At 41.3% G+C, this 24,706-nt stretch overlaps 1 protein-coding gene across 2 annotated transcripts in view; it reads left to right on the top strand.

The window, feature by feature from the left end:
• ENPP6 (ectonucleotide pyrophosphatase/phosphodiesterase 6) overlaps positions 1-24,706 on the top strand; it is a 128,422-nt gene that overhangs the window by 64,644 nt on the left and 39,072 nt on the right. For both annotated transcript variants that reach the window (XM_008000380.3, XM_008000381.3), the window contains exon 3: positions 23,078-23,189. In XM_008000380.3, the coding sequence (XP_007998571.2) occupies positions 23,078-23,189 (112 nt within the window). The remainder of the gene's footprint in view (positions 1-23,077; positions 23,190-24,706) is intronic.

Raw genomic sequence — 24,706 nt, 5'->3', positions numbered from 1 at the left:
TAACAAAGGTGTCCTTAGAAAGTGACAATGAGGGCATGGGTAAGGTGGGAAGGAGACCCCAAACCCAAGGAGCAGCAGGTGCTAAGATCCTGGATAGGGTGGGAAGCATGAAAGTTTCAAGACACTGAAAGAAGGGAGGAGAGGTGTGGTGTGGATAAGGGGGAGAGAGGCTGAGGCCAGGCCAGGCTCTAACAACCAAGCTGAATACTTTTTTTTTCTTTGAAACAGGGTCTTTCTCTGTTGCCTAGGTTAGAGTGCAGTGGTGCAATCATAGCTCACTGCAGCCTCGACCTCCTGGGCTCAAAGGGTACTCACACCTCAGCTGCCTAAGTAGGTGGGTTGGTAGGTGCACCCCTCCCCACCCCGCTAAGTTTTTTATGTTTTGTAGAGATGTGCATGGAGTTGGGGGTGGCAGGGGTTCACTGTGTTGCCCAGGCTGGTCTCGAATCCTGGACTCAAGCAATCCTCTTACCTCAACCTCCCAAAGAGCTGAGATTACAGGCATGTACATCTGGCCCACGCTGAAGCATTTATTTATTCTGATCCTGACATGAATGAGAAGTCACTGGAAGGTTTTAAGGAAGAACGTGACGGCATCATACTTGCATTTTGAAAGCACTACTCTGGCTGCAACCTGAATGGAATGGCGGCATCCAAGGTGGGTGAATGAGGGTGACGGACGCATCAGGAAGTCATTGTGGAAACCTGGGGAGCAGGTGAGCATGGCTCAGACTGGGTAACAGAAGTGGTGAGAAATGGCTGGGTTGGAGGCACCCTTAGGAATTGGAACTGCCAGGACCTGCTGATGGATTGGATTTGGGAGTGAGGGATTGGACGATGACAGGAATGGCCCTGGGCTTCTTGCTCACAGAACTGCATAGATGGTGATTCTTCACTGAATCAGGCGTGGCTGAAAAAGGAGCAGTCTGGAGGCAGAGGGACATCAACTTGGAGTTGGCTCTGGGACGTCGAGCTGCCAGGTCTGAAGCTCAGAGAAGAGAGCTGGAGATACAAAGACATGATTCAATGGCGCATCAGAGGTCAGCGCAGCTGTGGGAATGGAGAAGTTTACCCGGGGAGAGTGCAGAACTGGAAAGAAAAAAGGATCCTGGACACAGCCTTGAGGAAATCTAATTTTTAGTAACCAGATGGAGGAGGGTAAGCCTGCAAAGGACACCAAGGAACAAAGGCTTCAGAAGCAGGAGAAGCCCCAGCAGAGCTGTGAAAAGCAAGGGAAGGTAGCATCACTCTGCGTAGCCATCTGATGAGGGGCACATCCCATCTGAGAGGCAGGGAAAGGCTTCCCTGAGACAGTGACACTACTTGACAACTGTTGACACACACTCGTTATAGAGGCCAAAAGGATGCAAGACAGAGTGGGCATCGTGAGCGTTTAATGTTGCTGAACATCACGGAGACTGCAAAGGAGCATCTGCATTTATTAACAGCACAACCCTGGCCAGCTCTGGACTTTGCGGCTGTTTCATTTCGTTAACATTATGATTTCTGACTTTGTGTAACAAGGATGCATTGTTTTTATAGCAAGAAAAACAATTCAGGTTGTTTCAACTAATTTCTTTTTTTTTTTTTTTTTTTGAAACGGAGTCTCTCTCTGTTGCCCAGGCTGGAGTGTAGTGGCACAATCTCAGCTCACTGCAACCTCCGCCTCCCAGGTTCAAGTAATTCTCTGCCTCAGCCTCCCGAGTAGCTGGGATTACAAGCACCCGCCACCATGCCCAGCTAATTTTTCTATTTTTAGTAAAGACGGGGCTTCACCATCTTGGCCAGGCTGGTCTTCAACTCCTGACCTCATGATCCACTTGTCTCGGCCTCTCAAAGTGCTGGGATTACAGGCGTGAGCCACTGTGTCCAGCCGTTTCAACTAATTTCTAAACATCGTTAGTCAACCCTTGAAAATTGGCTGAAAATTAACTGGGATATACACACAAAAGAGAGGACAGGTGAGTAACAGCAGACAAACTAAACCAAAAAAAAAGCTTAAAATCAGAGAGTCACGAATATTCCTTTTAAACCAAATTATTGTGTTGACCAAATTGATGTGCTAACCAAATTATTTCCAGCCAGATTGCTTTGTTCCAAATTCGTTTCAACACAACTGCATAATACTCCATTCATTCTTGGGCAGTCACTGGCCCCTGTGGGTTTACAGTAAGGAATTCCCTGACAGGCATCGCATATGTACCGGAGGTTTTCAAACCCCATTCACTTGCCCTCAGCTTCCCAGTCAAGTTTCAGGGGCTCAGGGGCTGGAGAGGCAGGAGATATCTGGGGTTCCTTTGGGAAAAGGTTTCTCTGAAAAAGGAATTTGGAAATCAACTGCCTATGCTGTTCACTGATGTGTTCATTCCATGGTGGTTTTCTTGTGTGGCCTGTGTACCTGACACATGGGACACAGACGAAATGTACCACAGCCCTGCCACCAAGAAGCTTAGAGCCTAATCACGCAGCCAGGTGTGTCAAAAATCATTGCATCACAGCACAACACGTGCAGCGGGCAAAGGAGACCCACCTCAGGCTTCATCACGTCTGCCTGGAGCTGTGTTGTGACGACTTCTTAAAATCAATTGAGTGCTGCCTCAGGAATGGAAAGCAATATGTGTCATTTGATGCTTTCATGTTGAAGGAAAAAAGAAGAAAAAGGGGAGAGGATAGAAAGGAAAGGAAGGAAGAAAGAAAAGGAGGCAGGGAGGTGAAAGGGGAGAAACAGCAAGGCAAAGGAAGGAGGAAGGGTGGAAGAGAGAAGATAAGGCAGAAGGGACTCGGGAAGGACAGACGTTCCTTAGGTAGGCTGCACGAGTCGCTCCACGTGCAACCCTGCACTCAGGCGCCTGCAGATTAAAACAAGTGAACTGTGTTTCGGGGGCTCTCCTTGAGGCAGTGGCTAGGCCAGGGCATGAATGCGGGAAGGCCCTTCTCAGGCTGCTCACCTCTTCCTCCTCCTGGCGCTCCACCTGGTCTGCCCTGCTCGGCCCAATCCTTCCCAGGGCCTGCCCTTCCTTCCTCAGTGCCCTCTGTCCTCCGCTGAATTTCAACCAGGGCCAGGACCATGGGCTCTCAGGCCACACACTGTTTCATCCTGACACTCCTCGGTGCCTTACATAAAGGAACCATGAATGCAGGTTTGTACCCCAGGGTGGGACCCAGTGATGAAGACCTTGTTCTCAAAGTCAAGTGCCAGCTACAGATCCTGGGGCCTCTCTCTGTGTCCTGCCTGCTCGGAACTTGTTGAGGGTGAAGAAGCTTCCTTCCCATGGAGAGTGCTGTCTGACCTGGAGCAGGCGCTGGTAGTGGGGCTCAGGAGCTGCGTGAGGCGGTCCTGCCACCTCCCTTTGCCTCCTACCTTAGTTAGGCCATTGGACTTGACCTCAGGCTCCCTGGACAGCCTTGGCTTCTCCAGACACCTGCAGAAAGAGGGGTGTCTCCAGAGAATCCCAGGGGAAAGGCTGCCCCCAATCCCTTCCACAGGGCTGGGGAAGTGGAGGCTGAGGGAACATGCAGGGGGAAGTGGGTGGCAGGGCTGCCGTTTGGGGCTGTCTGACCCTAGTCCCACGAGAGGTCCTTGCACCAGGACCTGGTTTCTGGCCACGTCTGGAGAGGAGCTGGCACTGCTGGGGCTCCCGCTGGCCTTCCCAGCTGTGCCAACCCAACTCCCCAGAGCACAGTCCGGGGTGGCAGATTTGGGGGGGAAGGAGTCCTGGCAAATTAAAGAAGGGGGCTCCAGGGTGGTACCCCCATATTAAATTGGCCCTCAGAGGAGAATGCCAGAGTCTGGGGCGTTCGGTGAGCGGGGCAGCCTGCACTCTTTCTGTATCGTCTGCCTTCCTCCTAGGCCTAGGCCCCATTCTGAGTCAGCAGCAAACACCTCCTAGAGCAGAAATGTGGGTTGCGGGACCAGGGGGCCCTGCCAGCCTCTGCCGCACCTTTCCTAGCTGAGTCTGTGGGCTCCCGGCTGCCTGATCCAGAGTCTGTTGGAGGGACTTCGCTGTGGTGGAACAGAGAGGTGGCACTTTTGCCTCACCTGAGCCCCTTGTGTGCAGAGAGCTGCGCCCCCACCTGCCTGTCCCTCCTGTTCAGCTGTAGTATTTCCAGCACTTCACTGGGGCACTTGGGGAACTTCAGGGCAGAAGATTTTTTTTTTAAAAGCCAGAACATGGATTCCAGATCCGTGCAGTCACTCATTCACTGCGAGGCGTGCGGAAGTCCCTCAGCCTGTCTCTGCTCTTCCCTCCCTGTCTCCGCAGATCCTGCACTAGGTTGCAGAGGCGCAGAGGGCAGCAGGAGCCCTGTTCCAGATTGCCCAGAGAATTCTGGGATAGGCCATGAGGGCCAACGCATGACAGGAAGCGGGGCTCCCAGGAAAGGGACGCAAAGGGGGAGAGGCCACCAGGTCCGTGCAGAAGGGGAGGAGGACAGAGCCTCATCGTGTCATGTCTCAGGGCTCACCCACAGGACTGAGGCAGAGGCAGAGTTCATTGAAAAGGCCACAGGACTGGCTAGGCCATGAGAGCTGGCGCTGGGCTGCTGCCCAAAACCCGCAGAGAAGAGGCTTTGCAGGGCCCACAGGCACTGCTCCCTCCTCGCCCTGGCTCTTCCTATGAGCGGTTCAGAACCACCTGAGAAGCCTGGGAGACCATGAGACTCTAGTAGACATGGGGAATAAGGTCATTTGTAAGACGTGGGAATCTCAGACTCAAATTGGAGGGGTGAGGGAGGAATTCCTAGACAGGGGCAAGAGGTTCAGCAACCCTGATGAGCTCTGCATTAAAGCACCTCTTGGCGTCCTGCATCCCAGGTGGGTCCAGGCTGCTGTGATCCAAGTGCGAGGAAACCAGCTCCTCGGAGAAGGAGTCTTTGGTCAGGAAAACCGTGTGGTGCAGAAAGTCAAGACGGCTTCCTTTGTGGGAGGCATGGAGTCACCGACATCCTTTCAAGATTGAGAAGGTCATGAGGCACGTGCCTCAGACACAAAGATCCTGTGGATCACGTATGTCAAGTGGCCTTCAGGGGCCGTAATTCCAGTCATGGTCATTCATTCCGCTTACCTGGTCCCACTCGGAAGAAGTGCAGTCCCTGACTGTGAGCCAGGGATTTTTCCTGATCTAAAGCTAACCAGCAGATAGAGAGATGAAAGCATGGCCTTTGGCCTCATTATGCCTGGCTGTAGTTTCACCACCTGCCTCCCTGAAGCTGAGACTCAGCCTGGGTACAGCACACATTCCCTCTCATCTTGGTTTCCTATTAGTCACTTTCTGTGCCCAGTGGGTCATTTTCAGTTGAGTTTTCAGAGTCAGCGCTAATGGATGAGTTGGTTCTCATCTAATTTGTCTTCCCCAGCTTGCTCTCACCCCTGCACACAAGGCCAGTCTGCAGGGTCACCCTGCGCTCAGGCTAGCCCACCCCCTTCCTCCCTGCATCAGAAGGGAGCCACTGCCAAAGGTCCCCCAGCCCCGTGGGCAAGGCCGACCCCAGGAAAAGTGTCTCTGAGATCAAAGGCCGTGCTTTCCCCCAAGGACTTGTTCCCACAAGCTTCTGTGCCTCAGATGTATTTTCCTGGAAAAGGTTACATGCTTTTAAGAGAGTTAATTGGCTTAGCTGTTTTAATAAGCTCTCTTGAGACATGTGTTCAACAGTTGCACACCTGTCTCACATCACATAAAATGCAGCGCACAGGGGTTATTGTTACAAGATGTGTCGAAGTTGGCAGGCAGCAGGAGCTACACTTGGAAGGGGAAACCTAGGCTCTAGGAAGTTTGGAGAAATGTAATTTTTATGGGCTCAACTCGGTGGTCCTTGGAGAGAGTTGCCAGAAGCGAGTCTCCTTCAGGACGGCAGTGTGCACGGTGGAAAGTACCAGAGCTAGACCCGATGGCTGGCAGACTGGGAGACTTTGGGACGTTCACTTCTCCCATAGGAGGCTTTTGCTTTCTCAGCTGTAGATGAAGGGGTTTGAGGTACAATGGCAGGTATAGCTGTGAAAGCTGTTAATTGCACAGGATGCCACATCTATGGGGGGCATCGTCCATATTGTAGACGTTACAGATTTGCATATTTGTGTTGACAATTTTTGGTCCAAGCCAATAAAGTGTTATGAAAAAAAAAAATCAAAATAATTTTCTAATGGGTGGAAGTTATATGTTTTGAAGAAGAAATGCCTTATTATTATTATTATTATTTTGAACGAAAGTCCACAGGCTTAGCGATGGCTGTCATTGGTTGTCCTTTAAGTTCTCACTAATGCTTTTTTTCCAATCAGGATGTACTTATTAGGTTGTAGGAGAAGACTGCCCGAGGTGGGAATACCCAGCAAGAAGGCAGACTCTAGACAGAGATAAGAGTAGGTCCTAAAAACTGAGCCCTAATTAAGGGCATTTCCCTGTAATGCTCCCTGGGAATGATGAGGAAACAAGACAGAGTAAAGCTAAAACATGCCCTCAAAGTTGTCATGAAACCAAAATCTTGCCCCAAGTCCCTGATTAATGTTTGAAATTGCACAAGGCAGCCCATTGCCCTTGTTGCTGCCTTCTCCACAGATCCCTGAGGCAGAGATTCAGAAAGCCCTGCTTTCTTCAGTTGTGTTGGGATGACTTGCAAGCTCTCAGCTGACCAGATTCCATGCTCCCTGTGGAGCCATGAAAATGGCCTGGAGGCAGCAGTCTGCGAGGTTGAGCAATGCTCGCCCACTTCACAGATTGAGCCTGTGGGAGATACAGGAGAGGGGCCCGCAGACTCCTGATTAGACAGCTACCTCCTGGGATTCACACAACACTCCCCCTCCAGTCTGATTTCCATCAGATAAAGACTAGAGAAAACAAAACAGAGCTCCCACGCAAATTCACCTCAGAATAATTAACTTTGCTCCCTCTAAAACTTTGCCGAATCTGAAACTGCTCTCTCTTCCACGCTCCGTTTCGCTGCCGTTGTCATTTATTGCTGGCCGTTGCCTTTGCCAGTCATTTATTCACTCTGGGTTTTAACATTAGAGGTAAGGGCAGATGTTTTCCCCTTGGGGATTTCACCGCAGAGAGACCATTCTACAGAGACACAGCAGAAGGATTGCACCTGCCCAGTCTCCATCCACTTGGGTGGTAGTCCCACCCCTTCTCAGAGACACATGACTTCCACTCAAATGAACAGTGTCTGCAGCACTTGCATTCAAAGCACCTCTGATGGGTGGTGCTTCTCACCCCATTATCTGAGTCTGTAATCATCTCAGTAGATCGTAATTAGGATGTTCTATTTGCCCTGGCTTCGAAGTTTCTTCCTCTCTCTGCTCTGCACATAGAGCTTTAGTTGGGGGATAACCTTGAAGAGAATAACTTACGCCACTGTCAGACAGATTTCACCTCTTACCTCCAACTGTCAACATCACTTCCTGCCCAGTTGCTTCCAGGACATTACAGTTCCCATAGAGTGGAGCTACTGCTGCCTAGTTTCTTAGTTCAGGAGTCTTCAGACTTAATTCCCAGGGATTTCCAAGAGCAAAATTAGTTTTAAAGAAACCAATTCTAAGATCCTCAAAGTCCATGTGTATTGCTAAAGTCATCCTGACTAAAACATGTTCTTTACTGTTTTATGTAAGAAAAAGATACCTCTCACCCATCAAGAATATTACTAGGGTGCATTGCCACAGTATGTAAATGCCTTTAGCACCAGACAGATGGTTCAAAATATTGATGCAAATGTTGGAAAGTGAGTGAATCCAGTAACAAAATAACAAAACTTAAAAGAGAAGATATTTCCAGTGCTTGCTTTTAAATTATTTAAGAAAAACTTAATTGAGCTGTCAGCTGAAATATTGTTTTCAAATGCATGATGATAGATCACTGTGCGATTTTGGCATTCAAAGAAGCAGTTCAAAGAATTAAATGACATTGGTACAAAAAACTCCTTCTATTTCTATATATTTATTTATGTGAACAACTTTCTCAGCACTTACATTTAATGACTAGAAATAGCATTGATTCTGAACTTGTCTCATTCTAGAAATAGTCATATTTATCCATGAATATACAAATTAGTTTTTTAAAGCACACCTATTTCTTTCATTAAGACATACATTTCTAATAAAATGTAAAGATAATTTCTAAAATTACAACCTTTTATGTTTAAAAATTATTTGTTGAAATGTGGGGTTCTAGTTGGTAAAATGCCCAGCTAAGTTGTTTTGAAACAATGCATCTCTCCAGGAACAACGAGAAGAGCTGCTGGCCTCCATGCGTGTGTGCATGCATTTATGTGTGTGATGGACCAGAGACAAGCCAAGACCTGGAGAAAGAGCTGCGTCTGGCAGCAATGGTACCCTGTCTCTCCTTCAGCCAGATACTGATCACAAAAGCAGCAGCTGAGAGGTCAAGAGACATGGCAGCACTACTGGATAGGGGAAAGGACAAAAACTGGAGCTCAGAGCCCACCAAGGAAAAGAAATCTAGTAAAAATCCCAGACTTTCAGTTGGAACAATAAAAAGCAACACCCTAGCAGTAAGAATAAGCTGGAAATAGACAAGGGGGAAGCTGTCATAAAGACACAGCTAAGCTTCAAATCATCTTAATCCTTGACTGAATCCACTCTGGATTAAGGTAGTCTGCTGATAGCCTAAATCCTCACCATGAGCAAAACTGTGTGCTCGCTAGAAGATAACTACATATCTTGTTAAGTGGTATTTACAGTTTTGTGTATACAATATGTAGTATTCAATTTAAAGATATAAAAAACAAAAACGGAATATAAGAAAACAAGGCCTGACTAAAAAACCAAGAGAGAGAAACAAAGCAGAATAGACCCCAAATCACTATAGGTTGGGCACAGTGCCTCACACCTGTAATCCCAGCACTCTGGGAGGCTGAGGCAGGTGGATTGCTTGAGGTAAGTTGTTTGAGACCAGCCTGGCCAACATGGCAAAGCTCCATCTCTATTAAAAATACAAAAATTAACCAAGTGTGGTGGTGGGTGCCTGTAGTCCCAGCTAATCAGGAGGCTGATGCAGGAGAATTGCTTGAACCTGGGAGGCGGAGGTTGCAGTGAGCTGAGATGAGATTGTGCCCCTGCACTCCAGCCTGGGTGACAGAGCGAGACTCCATCTCAAAAAAAAAAAAAAAAAAAAAGAACTATGATAAAAGACTAAATCACAAAATGGAGACCTGCAGTAGTAAGTTAAAATCTTTTTTACAAAGGGAACTCTAGAAATAAAGAGAGAGCTATCCAGCTTCAATGTGAAGATGCAAAAGGATGAACAAGGCAGAAAAGTGTGTAAGAGACATGTGGTATGTAGTGAAGGGGTCACAGCAGGAGAGGGAAAATGGGGGCTGAAGTAATACTTGAGTAATAATAATTGAGAATTTCCCCACACTGACAAGAAATACCAAACCATACATTCACGAAGTGCTGTGAAACAGGAAAGAGCATCATGGATTTCAGAACTGGTGAAAACCAAAGACAATGAGAAAATCTTAAAAGAAGCCAGAGAAAATTGTTCAGTGGGGCAATAATAAGACTGACAGCTGACTTTCCAACAAAATATTGGAATTCAAGGAGACAATGGAATGAGATGCTCAGAATGATACGAGAAAACAATGATCAACCTAAAATTCTATATCAAGTGAAAATATCCTTCAAAAATGATAGCATAGTAAACTGAGACAGCAACCATAGTAAACATAGAGATAGCAAACTGAGGGAACTTATTGCCAGCAGGCCTAGAGTAAAGTAAATATTAACTTCTTTAGACAGAAGGAAAATGATCACAGATGGAAGCACAGAGATGGAGGAGGAAATGAAGAGTAATAGAAAGGGTGAGTGTGTAGGTAAACTTAAATAAATAATAATACTAAAAGTCCCTTTTTTGGATTAAAATCCAAAATTTAATTCTCATGTAGAGAATTAAGATACATGACAATAGAAGCACAGAAGATGGGAGAAATGTAAATTTCAGAGTTAAAGTATCTGAATGTTCTTGTGTTTTCCGGGAAGTTGTGGAATGAAAATTTATATTTTCATATTTTAATAATTTTAATTTTTTAAAATTTACTTTTTAAGAAAATTAATAAAAATTTTAATAAATATAAAATTTATTAGACTTTAATAGACTAATAGACTTTAATAGACTAATATTTCCATTTTTATCATCTCTGGGGCCCTTTGCAAGGAAGAGGTTAATCAAAATATATAAATAGCAAACTAATAGAGGAAGGAAAATGACACAATAATAATAATGTATACTTCATTCAAAAGAAATTAAAGAAGGAGAGAAAAACTATCAAATGTATGATGGATATAAAATGTAGTTAATTGGCTAATTTAAACACAAAAATATCAGAAAAATACATTACATGTAAATTGTAATTTTTTTCACTAATATTTTGTTAAATATTTTGATGAATCAGAATATATGTAGTGTTCCATTTACAAAAAATTCAAAACAGCTGAAGCTAATGTACAGTGTTAGAACAGTTCACCCTTGGGTGAACAGTGATGAGAAGGGAGCATGAAAAGGCACCCATAAGTGATGACTATGTTCTGTTTCCTGACATGGATACTCAGTATACAGCTGCCTTCACCTTTTAAGGATTCACTGAACAGTACCCTTATGAATTATTCACTTTTTTGCATCTATGTTAAACTTTGATAGAAATTTACTTTAAAAACGACTATCATCGGAATGGATAAAACCAAAAACTAATATAGGCTACTGATGAAGACATACATTAAATATAAGTATGCAGAAAGTTGAAAGAAATCGCATTTTTAAAAGACACACTGCACAAAACACTAAGAGAGCTGGTGTGGCTATAATAACACTAGGCAACGTAGACTCTAAGCCGAGAATGGTTTTAAGTTAAGGACAATTCATGCTGATATAAATTTTTATCTGCTAAGAAGATGTAACAGTGTAAATAGTAATGTTCCTAATCACACACTTGCAACATAAATAAGTCAAAAATTGGAAGCACTAAAAGGAGAAAGAGGTAAATTCACAACGATAGTGGACTTAAATACATCTTTCTCAATAACTGATAGAATAAGGGAGCAAGAAGTTAGGAAGATACAGAAAATGTACATAATTAACATTCTTACCTAACGGAATTTACTAGAACTCTGCACCTAGCTGCTACGTAAACATTACTTTCAAGTACACACGAAACATTTATCAAAAACGGCCATATGTCAGCCATAAAATCTTTCTCAACAAATCGAAAAGGTCTGAAATCATCAGAATGTGTCCTATGACTGTCATGTAATTAAACCGTAATCAATAACAAAAATAAAACTTAAAATCTTATACATTTGGAAAATAACCAGACTTCTAAATAACTTTTGATTCAAAGAAGTAATTGTGAAAACTTAGAAAAATCTTGAACTGAGGGATAGTAAAAATGCTACTTATGATGTAGTGGCTTCAGAATAATGCAGCTAAAGTCATCCTTATAAGGGAATTAACAGGCATACAAGATGCATTAGCTAAGAAGGCAAAAAGTAATGATTTGTCTCCAACTCAAGGCAAATTAAATTATCCCCAAATATAAAGAAAATCATGAAGAGCAGAAATGAATAAAATAAAAAATAAACATACGACAAAGAAAACTGACAAAGCCCCGTTTGTTTTTTGGGGAAAAAACCTATTAAAATGGATGCAAACTTGACAAGGCTTATAAAGAAATAAAGAGAGAAGACACAAATAGCCAATAATGAAATGCAAAAAGGGACATCAACAGAGAACCTGTAAACCTTAAAAAGCCAGTAATAGAGTATGAAAATGTTATACCAATGTATCTGAAAGTGCAGATGAAACAGACAGATTTCTAGGGAAAACATCACCAAAACACAAAAAAAGAAATAGAAAATTGGAATACTTCTATATCTGTTTTTAAATTAAATCTTTAAAAACCGTTCCTAAAATAATAACCCAGTATTAGACACCTCCACCAGTGTAGTTTTCAAACATTTAAGGAAAAAATAATAGCATTCTTACAGAAATTGTTTCAGAGAATGCATAAAGATAAATAGAGTCAGGCATGGTGGCACACACTTGTAATCCCAGCTCCTTGGGAGGCTGAGGCAAGAAGATCCCCAGAGTTCAGGAATTCAAGACTGGCCTGGCCAACACAGTGAGATACCAGCTCTTAAAAAAAATCACCACCATAATGAGGTTAGCATAATCTTGATACAAAAATGTGACAAACATTAAAAGAAAGTAAAATTACAAGATAACCTTTTTCATGAACATAGATAGAAAAATTAGAAACAAAGTATTTGTATCCTGAATCTATCAATACGTAAATCGAATAATATATGCCAAACAATTGGGTTTATAAAAGGAAAACCCACATTGAACATTTAAAAATCACTCCAGCCTGGGTGACAGAGTGAGACTCCATCTCAAAGAAAAAAAAATCAATCAATATCATTTACCACAGTATTAGAATGAAAGAGAAAATCATTTAATCATTTCAGTAGATACATGAAAAGCAATTGATACAATCCTAAACTAAGATTTATTAAAATAAAGTTGGGTAATTAGTACACTGCACACTTAGTGTGATAAAGGATATCTACCAAAAAAAAAAAAAAAGCAACAGCAAACATTATAGTTTATGGAGAAATGCATTCAGGACTATGTAAGGGTGCCTTCTAGCATGACTTCTATTCAGCTTTGTGTAAAAGTAAAACAATTAAAAAGGCAAAAAACTGTCATTATTCACAGATGACTGTTTTGGAAAAACCCCAAAGAATTCACTTTTAGAATTAATAAGAGGCATTTTGATACAAATTCAACATTTAAAAATTATTGTATTGATATGAACTAAAAACTGAGAAAAAATTAAAAGGTCAATACCATTTATAGTAAATTCAAATACATGAAAGATGGAAGAATAAATCTAACAAAAATAGCTCAAGAACTTAATATCAAAAAGCATTTAAAGAAATGTAAAAAGGCCTAAACAATTGGAAAAATATATTATGTTTATAAATTGGTAATCTTAATATTTTATCAGTTTTCTCAGAATGGATCTACAGATTCACTGTAATCCCAATCAAATCCCAACTATGTGTGTGTGTGCATGTGTGTGTGTGAATTGATTGATTCTAAAATTTATATGAAATGCAAAGACTCAAGAATAGCTGAAACTATTTAGAGACAGATGAACAGAACAGGAAGATTTACTCCATTAATAGATACAGACCTATTTTAAATTACAAAAAGTAAGACAAATTGTATTTCCGCAAGAATAGTTAAATAGACTAAGGGTAAAGGTCAGAAATTCCTGAAATAAACCCACAAACATATGATCCAATATCAGACTTATGACAGTGACACTGCCACAAAGTGATAAAAGATAGTCTCCAAAAAATTATGATCGATCAACTGGAGATTATATATATATGTATGTGTGTATATATGTATATACATACATCTTCTGACTCCTATCTAATACCATATATGAAAATTAATTCTAGGTAATTCCTGATGGATTGTAGATCTAAATGTAAAATGGAAAACATAAAGCTTCTATGTTTAGAAAAATTTGGAACTGAAGAAAGAAAACATAGGTGAATATCTTCATGACTTTGGATAAGAAAAATATTTCTTAAGCAGGAAAAAATAGCACTAACAATATAGAAACATGACTGATGAAGTAGTCATTAAAATTAGAAGCTTCTCTTTATGAAAAGACATTATTAGGAAGGGCAAAAATAATTACAAAGTATGAGGAAATAAAACAAACAGCAAGTTCATATCTGGGATATATGCAGAATTCCTATAAATAAAAAAGAAAAAGTCAGCTCAACAGAAAAATATGAAAGAGATTTGAGCTAACAGTTTACATAATTGGGTATCCCAATGGTCAATAAACATATGTAAAGACATTCAGGCTTATTAGCAGAAAAAAAAAGTAAAATAAAGCTACAATGTGATAACTCATCATACCCTCTGTGATGGCTATTTCTATGTGTCAATTTGACTGGTAGAGGGGTCCCCAGATTAAATATAATTTCTGTGTGTCTCTGGTAGGGGGTTTCCAGTTGAGATTGACGTTTGAATCAGTGGACTCAGTAATGCACTTTGCCCTCCCCAATGTGGGTGGCCGTCATCCAATTCCTTGAGGGCCCGAATAGAACAAAAGGCTTGGCCGGGCGCGGTGGCTCACGCCTGTAATCCCAGCACTTTGGGAGGCTGAGGCGGGCAGATCACGAGGTCAGGAGATCGAGACGGTCCTGGCTAACACATGAAACCCCGTCTCTACTAAAAATACAAAAATTAGCCAGGCGAGGTGGCGGCGCCTGTAGTCCCAGCTACTCGGGAGGCTGAGGCAGGAGAATGGCGGGAACCCGGGAGGCGGAGCTTGCAGTGAGCCGAGATCGCGTCACTGCACTCCAGCCTGGGGGACAGAGCGAGACTCCGTCTCAAAACAAAAAAAAGAACAAAAGGCTTAGGAGGGAAGGAGTCACTCCTTCTTATCTAATTGCTTCAACTGGGACATCCATCTTCTGCTCTCAATGCTCCTGGTTCTCAGGCCTTCAGACTGAATTAGGACTGAATTACAACCACCAGGTTTCCTAGATCTCCAGCTTGCGAATGGCAGATGGTGGGACTTCTCAGCCTCCATAATTGTGGAAGCCAGTTCCTCATAATATACCTCTTTGTGTGTGTGTGTGTGTGTGTGTGTGTGTGTGTGTGTGTATTCTATTGGTCCTTGTTTCTCTACAGACTCTTGACAGTCACACACAAAAAGGGGAAATGGGTAATTTTGAAAACCAACAAATCCAAGTGTTGATGATGATGGAGCAACTGAGTCTTAGAAAGTGCTGGTGGAGGCCGGGCACAGTGGCTCACACCTGTAATCCCAGCACTTTGGGAGGCCAAGGCGGGTGGATCACCTGAGGTCAAGAGTTCGAGACCAGCCTGGCCAACATGATGAAACCTCATCTCTACTAAAAATACAAAAAAAAAAAAAAAAAATTAGCCGGCCATGGTGAGGGGCACCTGTAGTCCCAGCTAGTCGGGGAGGCTGAGGCAGGAGAATCGCTTGACCCCAGGAGGTGGAGGTTGCAGTGAGGCAAGATCACACCACTGCACACTGCACTCCAGCCTGGGTGACAGAGGGAGACTCTATCGAAAGAAAGAAAGAAAGAAAGAAAGAAAGAAAGAAAGAAAGAAAGAAAGAAAGAAAGAAAGAAAGAAAGAAAGAAAGAAAGAGAGAAAGAGAGAAAGAGAGAAAGAGAGAAAGAGAGAAAGAGAGAAAGAGAGAAAGAGAGAAAGAGAGAAAGAGAGAAAGAGAGAAAGAGAGAGAAGAGAGAGAGAGAGAGAGAGAGAGAGAGAGAGAGAGAGAAAGAGAGAAAGAGAAAGAGAGAAAGAAAGAGACAGGGAGGAAGGGAGGAAGGGAAGAAAGAGGGAAAGAAAGAAAGAAAAGAAAAGAGAAAGAAAGAAAGAAAGAGAGTGCTGGTGGAAGCAAGTTGATACAACAGCTTTACAAAATTCTTTCACACTATCTTATAAAGTTGACTGTATGCAATCCCCAAATCTAGCTCTTCTCTTCATGCGTGTATCCTAATAGAAATGCATTCCTATGTGCAGCAAAGAAAGTGTACAGAAAGGTTTCTGTCGGCATTATCTTCTGTATGTGAACGCTGGCAATGACCCAAATGTTCAACAACTTTAGGATGGATAAATAGTGATACAGTCACACAACGGAACTTCTGTGTCCTAATTGGCATATTACAAGGCAGTTGGAAGTTCACACTAAAAAGTAAGTTTTGGTTTCTTATGACAAAAGCAACATTTATTTTAGAAAAGTTAGCTCCATTCAGATAAGTAATAATAAGAACAGAAAGTCGCCACTATCTCTCTCTGTCAGTTAGGACTTGTCTGCTGCAAGTGATATAGAATCTAGTTTAGACTGAATAAACACAAAGGAATTGATTTGTGTCATGTAACAAGGAGTGCTTTATGTGGTTCAGACACTTACCAACGTCATTTTTAAAACCCAGGCTCTTTTTTTGCCCTGTTGCCCAGGCTGGAGTGCAGTGGCGCAATCTCAACTCACTGCAAGCTCCACCTTGTGTGCTCAGGCCATTCTCCTCCTCAGCCTCCCGAGTAGCTGGGACTACAGGCACCTGCCACCACGCCCAGCTAATTTTTTGTATTTTTAGTAGAGATGGGGTTTCACCATGTTAGCCAGGATGGTCTTGATCTCCTGACCTCGTTATCCGCCTGCCTTGGCCTCCCAAAGTGCTGAGATTACAGGTGTGAGCCACCTCACCTGGCCAAAACCCAGGCTCTTTATATCCCTTGCCCGTTTCAGCACATTGGCTTATCCTCATGCTTGCCGTATAGTTTCAAGGCAGCTGCTGCAGGCCCGGGGATCCTGCCCTCACAACCGCATCCCAAACTGAAGAAAAGAGTAGCTTGGCCAGCAGCACACCTTGTCTTTCATGAGAAGCAAAACCTCCCACCCTAAGCTCTACATCCAATCTCAATGCCACTTCTAAGTCAAATGACAATTCCTACCCACAAGGGGACCTGAGGAAGTGAGGAAGTTTTCCTCTTTACATTCTGCAAAATAGAAACAGAGAAGGGAGTTTGGAATCACTTCAATCAACCAAAAAGTCCGCCAAACCAGTCATCAAAATTGTGTCCTTTCTTCTATTTTGTTGTATTTACTTCTACTCTTTCTTGGACATAAATCTGCTTTAAATACTTCCAAAAAGGAGATCTTCCATTATATACTATTTGTAGCTTTTTTCTTTCAAAATATTATGTCACTAAATAAAATGGTATCATTATTTTAATGCCTGCATAGTACTTCATTATGTGGATATGCTATAATTTAACCATACCTCTATTATCAAATGTTTAAATTGCTTCTCAATTTTATAAATGACATTGTAATAAAGGTGCTTGTATATACAACTTTATTTTTTTAGAGTATGTTTCTAGCAGTGGTTTGCTAGGCAAAGCATGTAGACCATAGAAGTTGTCTGAGTTTCATAACAACCTTTTCTCAATGGATGACAGTGACCCCAAAATCCAAGTTGAAACCAGCTTATGGACTCTATTGTTCTCTCTCACACAATATCCAACATACAATAAAAAATCATGAAACATGTCAAAAACAGTAAAACGTGCCCCATAATTAAGAGAAAAAATAATCAACAGAATCAGATCCATAGATGGCACAATTGTCAGCGAGAAAGGTTAAACATAAAATACATTTTTAAAAAAGATTATTGATTAAAGCAAAAGCGGGTAACAATATATTACAGACTTTACAGCATATGTAAAAGTAAAACATATGACAATAAGAATATAAAAAGTGCATATGTGGACATGGCATTATATAATAAAATTTTAAAACTCTCATGTCATTTGTGAAGTAATATTATTTTAAAGTAGACATAAATAAGTTATAGATGTGTGTTGAAATGTCTAGAATAACCATTAGGGAAAAAAACACAATAAAATCTAAGATTAATAAAGAAGATATGATAGAATTCTAAAAGTACTCTATCAGTGAGAAAAAGACAGGAAAGGAGAAACAAAGGAACAGAAACAGTTAAGACAAGTAAAAAAAAAACAGTATGAAGATGAGAGTTTTAAACTCTACAGTATCAATAATTACATCAAATATAAATGGACTAAATTTGTTATTTAAAAGGCAGAGGTGGGTCAGACTGAATAAAAAAGCAAGACCCGAGGTCATGAGTTTGAGACTGGCCTGGCCAACGAGGTGAAACCCTGCCTCTATTAAAAATATAAAATTAGCCAGGTGTAGTAGTGTTTTTTTAAAAACACAGAACAGAATAGAAGAAAGTATTCATGTACATTGCCTATAATTTGGTGAAATTTTGTTTCTGGGGTGTGTGTGTGTGTGTGTGTGTGTGTGTGTGTGTGTGTGTTGGGGGAGTGTTTTTGTACTATGTCAATGCCTTTTGCCATAGATTACAGACAAACAGTTTTTAAAACATTCTAATAAAGGAACACTCATATGCCTCCTGATTTCCAGCATTCGTTTCTTATTTCTTTTTCCTGTTTGAGAAGTTCTGTAACAGTAATAATAATAAATTACCATGGTGATGATAGCATTCCTGATTTGCTTCTCACCTAAATGAAAATGCATCCCTTGAAGTTTTGAAAAATGTAGAGTTTTCGCTGTTGTTAATAACTAGCCTGTCAGTGAAGTTTTCATTTCCTCTTTACATCAAGTAACATAAAGGTTTCTTTTTAATACAGGCAGTTAGATTTATTGGTAGTTAAGTATCATGACTAATTCCTAATTTTATTATCCATGATCAGATAGTATGCATTGTGGCTTACAAAAATTCTGCTTTTTGGAAGTTACTGAGGTTTTCTTTTTGACCAGAATATGATCAGTTTTTTCAACAGTTATATTTGAAAAGAATGCACATTCTATGCTAATAAGACAAACTTTTCAGTATCTATTGAATCCAGCCTATTGATACTAACATTCGAATTCTCTATCTTTGTATTTATTCTTTATATCTTGAACTGTCATGAAAGTTTTCCACCAAGTTGCAATTTTGCACTTTGTATTTCCAAGATTTTTGTGTGTGTGCAGGTTTTTATGACATATAAACAATCATACACATTCATAATTATTTTTGTATATTTATAGCTGTTTTAGGCTTTCAATGCATTAATTTACTATAATACTATTGACATATCTGATTTTTTAATTTACCTTTGGGTTTTTTTTTTTTTTTTTTTGCTTATTCTTTTATATCTATTCTTTCTGTGTCATTTTATTTCAAATGTGCATTTTGTAAATAGTTTAAAGTTGGATTTTATTTCTTACATCATGTTGACATTCTTTAAAAATAGTTTAACCACCCAGGCATGGTGGCTCATGCCTGTAATTCTAGCAGTTTGAGAGGCCGAGGCAGGCACACCACTTGAGGTCAGGAGTCTGAGACCAGCCTGACCATCATGGTGAAACTTCGTGTCTACTAAAAATGCAAAAATTAGCCAAGCATGGTGGCACATGCCTGTAATCCCAACTACTCAGGAGGTTGAGGTGGGAGAATTGCTTGAACTCGAGAGGTGGAAGTTGCAGTGAGCCGAGATCATGTCACTGCACTCCAGCCTGAGTGATAAAGTGAGACTTCACCTCAAAAAAAAGTAGAGTTTAATCTATTCCCAATAATTTTGAAATTAATGTATTTAGTTTTCTTCTTTTTTGTTCATTCAGTATTAATGCTTCCTGGTTGCTTCCTTTTATTCACTTTTATGTGCTTTGATATTTGATCAATTTTTTATGTTTTTGTCCTTGATGACTCAAAAGCTATGCATACAACTGTTCTGTATATTCAAATCTTTTAAATCAATATCTATAATGAAACATTATATATTGACCATCCCTTTCCTTCATCAACAATGAAAATGCTTTCTCTTCCTTCCCTGGCACTCTCTCCCAATTTTTGTTGACATAATTTGGAACTTTAGACCCAAATTATTACATTAAAAATGCTAAGTATACACCTTATTCTTCCGTAAAATATTTTCACATAACTACCTTAATAGTTATCACTTAGGCTTAACGATTTTTTAAAATTTATTTTGATACGGAGTTTCACTCTCATTGCCCAGGCTGGAGTGCAATGGCACAATCTCAGCTCACTGCAACCTCCACTCCCTGGGTCCAAGGGATTCTCCTGCCTCAGCCTCCCAAGTAGCTGGGAATACAGGCAAGCAGTACTACACCTGGCTAATTTTATATTTTTAATAGAGGCAGGGTTTCACCTCGTTGGCCAGGCCAGTCTCAAACTCATGACCTCGGGTCTTGCTTTTTTATTCAGTCTGACCCACCTCTGCCTTTTAAATAACAAATTTAGTCCATTTATATTTGATGTAATTATTGATACTGTAGAGTTTAAAACTCTCATCTTCATACTGTTTTTTTTTTTACTTGTCTTAACTGTTTCTGTTCCTTTGTTTCTCCTTTCCTGTCTTTTTCTCACTGATAGAGTACTTTTAGAATTCTATCATATCTTCTTTATTAATCTTAGATTTTATTGTGTTTTTTTCCCTAATGGTTATTCTAGACATTTCAACACACATCTATAACTTATTTATGTCTACTTTAAAATAATATTACTTCACAAATGACATGAGAGTTTTAAAATTTTATTATATAATGCCATGTCCACATATGCACTTTTTATATTCTTATTGTCATATGTTTTACTTTTACATATGCTGTAAAGTCTGTAATATATTGTTACCGCTTTTGCTTTAATCAATAATCTTTTTTAAAAATGTATTTTATGTTTAACCTTTCTCGCTGACAATTGTGCCATCTATGGATCTGATTCTGTTGATTATTTTTTCTCTTAATTATGGGGCACGTTTTACTGTTTTTGACATGTTTCATGATTTTTTATTGTATGTTGGATATTGTGTGAGAGAGAACAATAGAGATAATATGGTAAATAATATTTTCCCAGAAAGACCCTATTTCTTCCTATTTCATTCCTCTAGGGTGGCATCTGAATCAATCTAATTTGTAGTTGAGCTGGCTCTGGGCTTTCTTGAAGATTTAGTTAGATTCATTTTCCCACCAGTGTCACAGGTGAGAAATGATAGGGATGATCACTTTAGCAAATCTTGCCATTTGTCCAGTGCTGTACATAGAGAATTCAGGCTGCCAACTTCCTGGGTCACTGAGGAATTCTTTTTCTTTCCAGCATTATCTACAGCTTTCTGCAAGTTGGAAGATCCCTTTCCACTCTGATGTATGTCCTTAGTCTTTGATGAACTGTTGCTTTGCACTCAGGGAAGAGTCTGTGTACTTTGGGGGAATTTCTCTCAATTCTCCTATCCTACCTTTAGCCTAGGTAGCCACTGTAGGCTGCTGCCATGATGTTTGGTTAAATTAAAATTAATTATAGTTTTTGAAAATAAAGAATTCCATAGCACTGTAACAACAGCTCTGCTTTGACACATCCTGCCTCTACCTGTACTATAGAATTGTACATGTAATTAATCAATAAAAATAGTTTGTATCCTACTTTAACCTGAGGCAAGGGTAAATTTCTCAAGTGAACTGTATTACTATGCCAGTGTTAAGTCCAGATTCATTTTATTTATATAGAATTATTAAGAGAACATCTGTTTGATAACATTATCAGACATATTTATTGTTGCTCATACCAAAAACATTTATAGTTTTATATCACGTGCAAACACCAAAAAAGAATGCCATTTCTTTTATCTTCAAAACCATGATCATACCTGCATTGCTTACAATTTACATACAGATGTGTCAGAGATGCTAGAAGCAGACACCTGGTCACATTGTACATGGCTGTGAAACTTTTAAAGGGTAGGTGATATCTTATTTGCCTTGGGGTTTCTGGCACTGAGCACAAGGTGGATACAGAAAAAATAGCTTGGAAAGAGCAATAACAATTCACAAATCACCTTCAACAATAAAACACTGGTATGTAAAGTGATATAGTCATTCAAGATTCCACTGACATTTCTTACTCTAATGAATATTTTCCTGGAAGTCATGAGCAGTATTTATTTCTGGGTCACCTAGCCTGTTTTTTCCTCTCAAAAAACATGTTTTGGAAAAGGAAGCTTCGTGCCTTCTAGTTCTATCCCAGTTATTGTAGGGGCCCTTGCTAACCCTGAACCCAACATATCAAACAGAAAGCACTAGGGTCTCCCACGACACACCCAGGTCTTGCTATAGTATGCCAGATGAAGGGATGCTTTCTGGAGGCTTCCCTATCATCTTTTAAATCGGCTGTAACCAGCTGGCAGGTGTTCCCAGGGGTGGGGTTGATGTGCTTCCTGACAGAGACTCCTTCCTCCTTTCCTCCTGCACTCCCTCTTTGTCCCACTTTTACTTACCTCACCTTGGAAATCATTTTCCCTGGGCTACAAGAAAGAGCAGCATCTGGTCTCCTGGCATCATTGTCTGGCATTTTATGGTACTTACAGTTCTCTACACATACGGTATTGCTCAGAAGTTCTCTGAAGGTTTGGTCAAGCTGCTGCCTTTGACTGGAACGCCCTCCCAGCCCACCTGCATCCCACTGCCATGGCTATATCTACAAAACTGAGCCCAACATTGGGACCTGAGGAAGGCTTTCAGGAGGAAGTGATGCCTGAAGTCAGGGCCCTTCATCTGATTCCCACAACACCCAGGAATTACGCACCTCACTTCACATACTACGCTGCTTTCCTGTATCCCCTCCCACTAGACTAAACTCTGGGATGCTCCCGGAAGGAGACCCTACCTGATCCATTTCTGTTTCCACTATGTCTGAACATAGTGACTAGGTCATAGCAAGTGCCCAATAAATATTTACCCAACTAGTGGAAACCAAGATGGGCGCATCCCTCTCCTGTTCTATGTTCTCCTAATATGGATGGGTGTCTCCTCTGCAGAGCAACTACTTCTACTTGTCCAGGAGTCTGGGGCAGAAAAGCTGAGTCTGTTCATGTCGGAATGAGTTTGATTCTTTCACTCTATTTTGGGCAAGGCAAGGATGTGGCTCAGACCTCTTGCTTGAACTCACTGATTTTTAGCTTGCCAATTTGGTAGAGTACCTCTAAGTCCGGTTAGCTTTTGTATAATGCCACAGGATAGTGAAGTATTTATTTTATAATCTTCTGACTAATCAGATACTACCTAATACTTGATTCTAAAAGAGGCAAAGGTACACTAGAAGACGTTCACGAAAGACTTAGATTCATGAAAAATCTATTGAAGAAACTTTCAATTGAGGTATTTGTATATATTGATTAATTGTGTTTTGTTTCAAATTGGGAAAGACAGTTGTTGTCTAATTTTTGCCATTCTCTGACATGGGGCACCAGTGTTGCATAGGAGTGACATTTGAGAACTTCTACTCCAGTTATGCAAAATTGCAGTTGAATACACCACCTATTAGCAGTAAGTTATTTTAGCTCATAAAAATACACGTTTTTATTTTTTATTTTGACTAAAGGTGTTTGCTTCCTGAAATAGGCTCGTAACTTGACCTTGCTTATTGAAGAGAGTAACTATTTGCCATCTTTTTCCTTCTCAGGCTGTGAGGTTGAGATTCTGGGTGTCAGACCCACCTACTGCCTAGAATATAAAAATGTCCCAACGGATATCAATTTTGCGAATGCAGTCAGCGATGCTCTTGACTCCTTCAAGTAAGTGTCCCAAACACACCATTTTCTTCCTTGTTTCCAGGACTGATCATGAATCCTAAAGTGAATTAAGAGGGCTTGATGGCAGTGAAATCATGTCTCAGAGAGTTGGTGAGCCTCTTGTGTGGTGACTGCTAGCTGCTAGTAGGGAGTAACTGCGAGCAAGTGATTTTGGGCACGGGCAGTCTCTGGAAATGTTGAATTGAGAGCAGGAAAATCCCTAAGGGTTTGAACCTCCTTTTTGATGTTGTTAAACAATGGAGAAACAATATGAATGGCATCATTTCCCTAAGCACGATTCAGTGGCCAATCGTGTCTCTGAAGGTACCAATAAGTATTTGGCAAAAAGGAAGGATATGTGGTCAAATAAGTGTGGGAAAATTGCCTACCCTACCCCTTTCTTGGAAATGTACAAGACTCATGGGTATATTAGAACACAGAATCTGTTTTTTCCCTCCCACATGGAACCATGACACACAATTGGAAAAATGTAGGACTTAGTAATGCTGTCTTGTAGAGCACACACAAGACTGTCAAGGAAACTGATCAAGACAGTTCAGGACAAAGCCTCAAGTCAATCTCAGAAATCTCTGGAAGCAGAAAGCAAGGTGGGAGCCCAAGTGGGAGTTTGCATTAAGTAGAGATCGGCAACCGAGAGGCTGTGGACGTTGGGGGCTCTTGAGTTTCCAGGAGCGGACTTGAGGTCACTGTGGCCACTGAATGGGTTTCCTGGGTGCGTCAGGCAGAAGACCTGCCATAATCAGAGCAAAGAGACTGGGGACGGGACCCTCATTCCTGCCAAGAAAAGGAGCCTGGTTCCGAACTGGGCATATCCGAGAACCAACTTACCCAGGGCACAGTGTACAGAGCACTAGCACGAGCCACATGAAATGGCCTGTCACGAAGACCGCCCCAGATCCAGAGCTGACCTATCATGGATTTTCTTCTTGCCACGCCCCTCCCACACCATGGTGAACAGCAGCCACCCCCACAGAGCAGTGAAAGCAGAAAACGGCACCCTGCCTTCACTGCTTCTTAGAATGATTCCACTTCCATGAAACCTATCAAGAGGGTCCAGGGAGGTGGGGGCACATAAAGGTTCATGCTCTCATTGACGGGTCGGAGAGAAAACAGGTTTAAAATACATCGAAATGGAGAAGTACTTGCCCGTGAGTGCTGGAGAACCACACAAGGATGAGCTGGATATTGCACTGCAGTCTAGTTTTGTGCGAGTGAAGCAGAATAGCACAGCACGTGCAGCAGATGAGTGGGGCTGGCACTTGGACATTGCTCTATGTCTAATCAATGCTGTTTCCAACATATCCAGAACGCCAGCCGTCCCTACAGCCCATGGCTGTGCCAAATATGAAAATTTGGATTAGAGTTGCCATACAAATACCTCCAAATAACCCAACAGTCTGGCAATGTCATCCTTTTTGCATTCATTTTATCTTAACGGCCGATGGATTGTCACTTTGTACCACCCGGTGATTCACAGGGGGGTGAGCACAGATCGCACA

This window comes from Chlorocebus sabaeus, chromosome 7, assembly GCF_047675955.1.
Source record: "Chlorocebus sabaeus isolate Y175 chromosome 7, mChlSab1.0.hap1, whole genome shotgun sequence".
Classification (NCBI taxonomy): Eukaryota; Metazoa; Chordata; class Mammalia; order Primates; family Cercopithecidae; genus Chlorocebus; species Chlorocebus sabaeus.
This window is presented reverse-complemented; position numbering and strand designations above follow the sequence as displayed.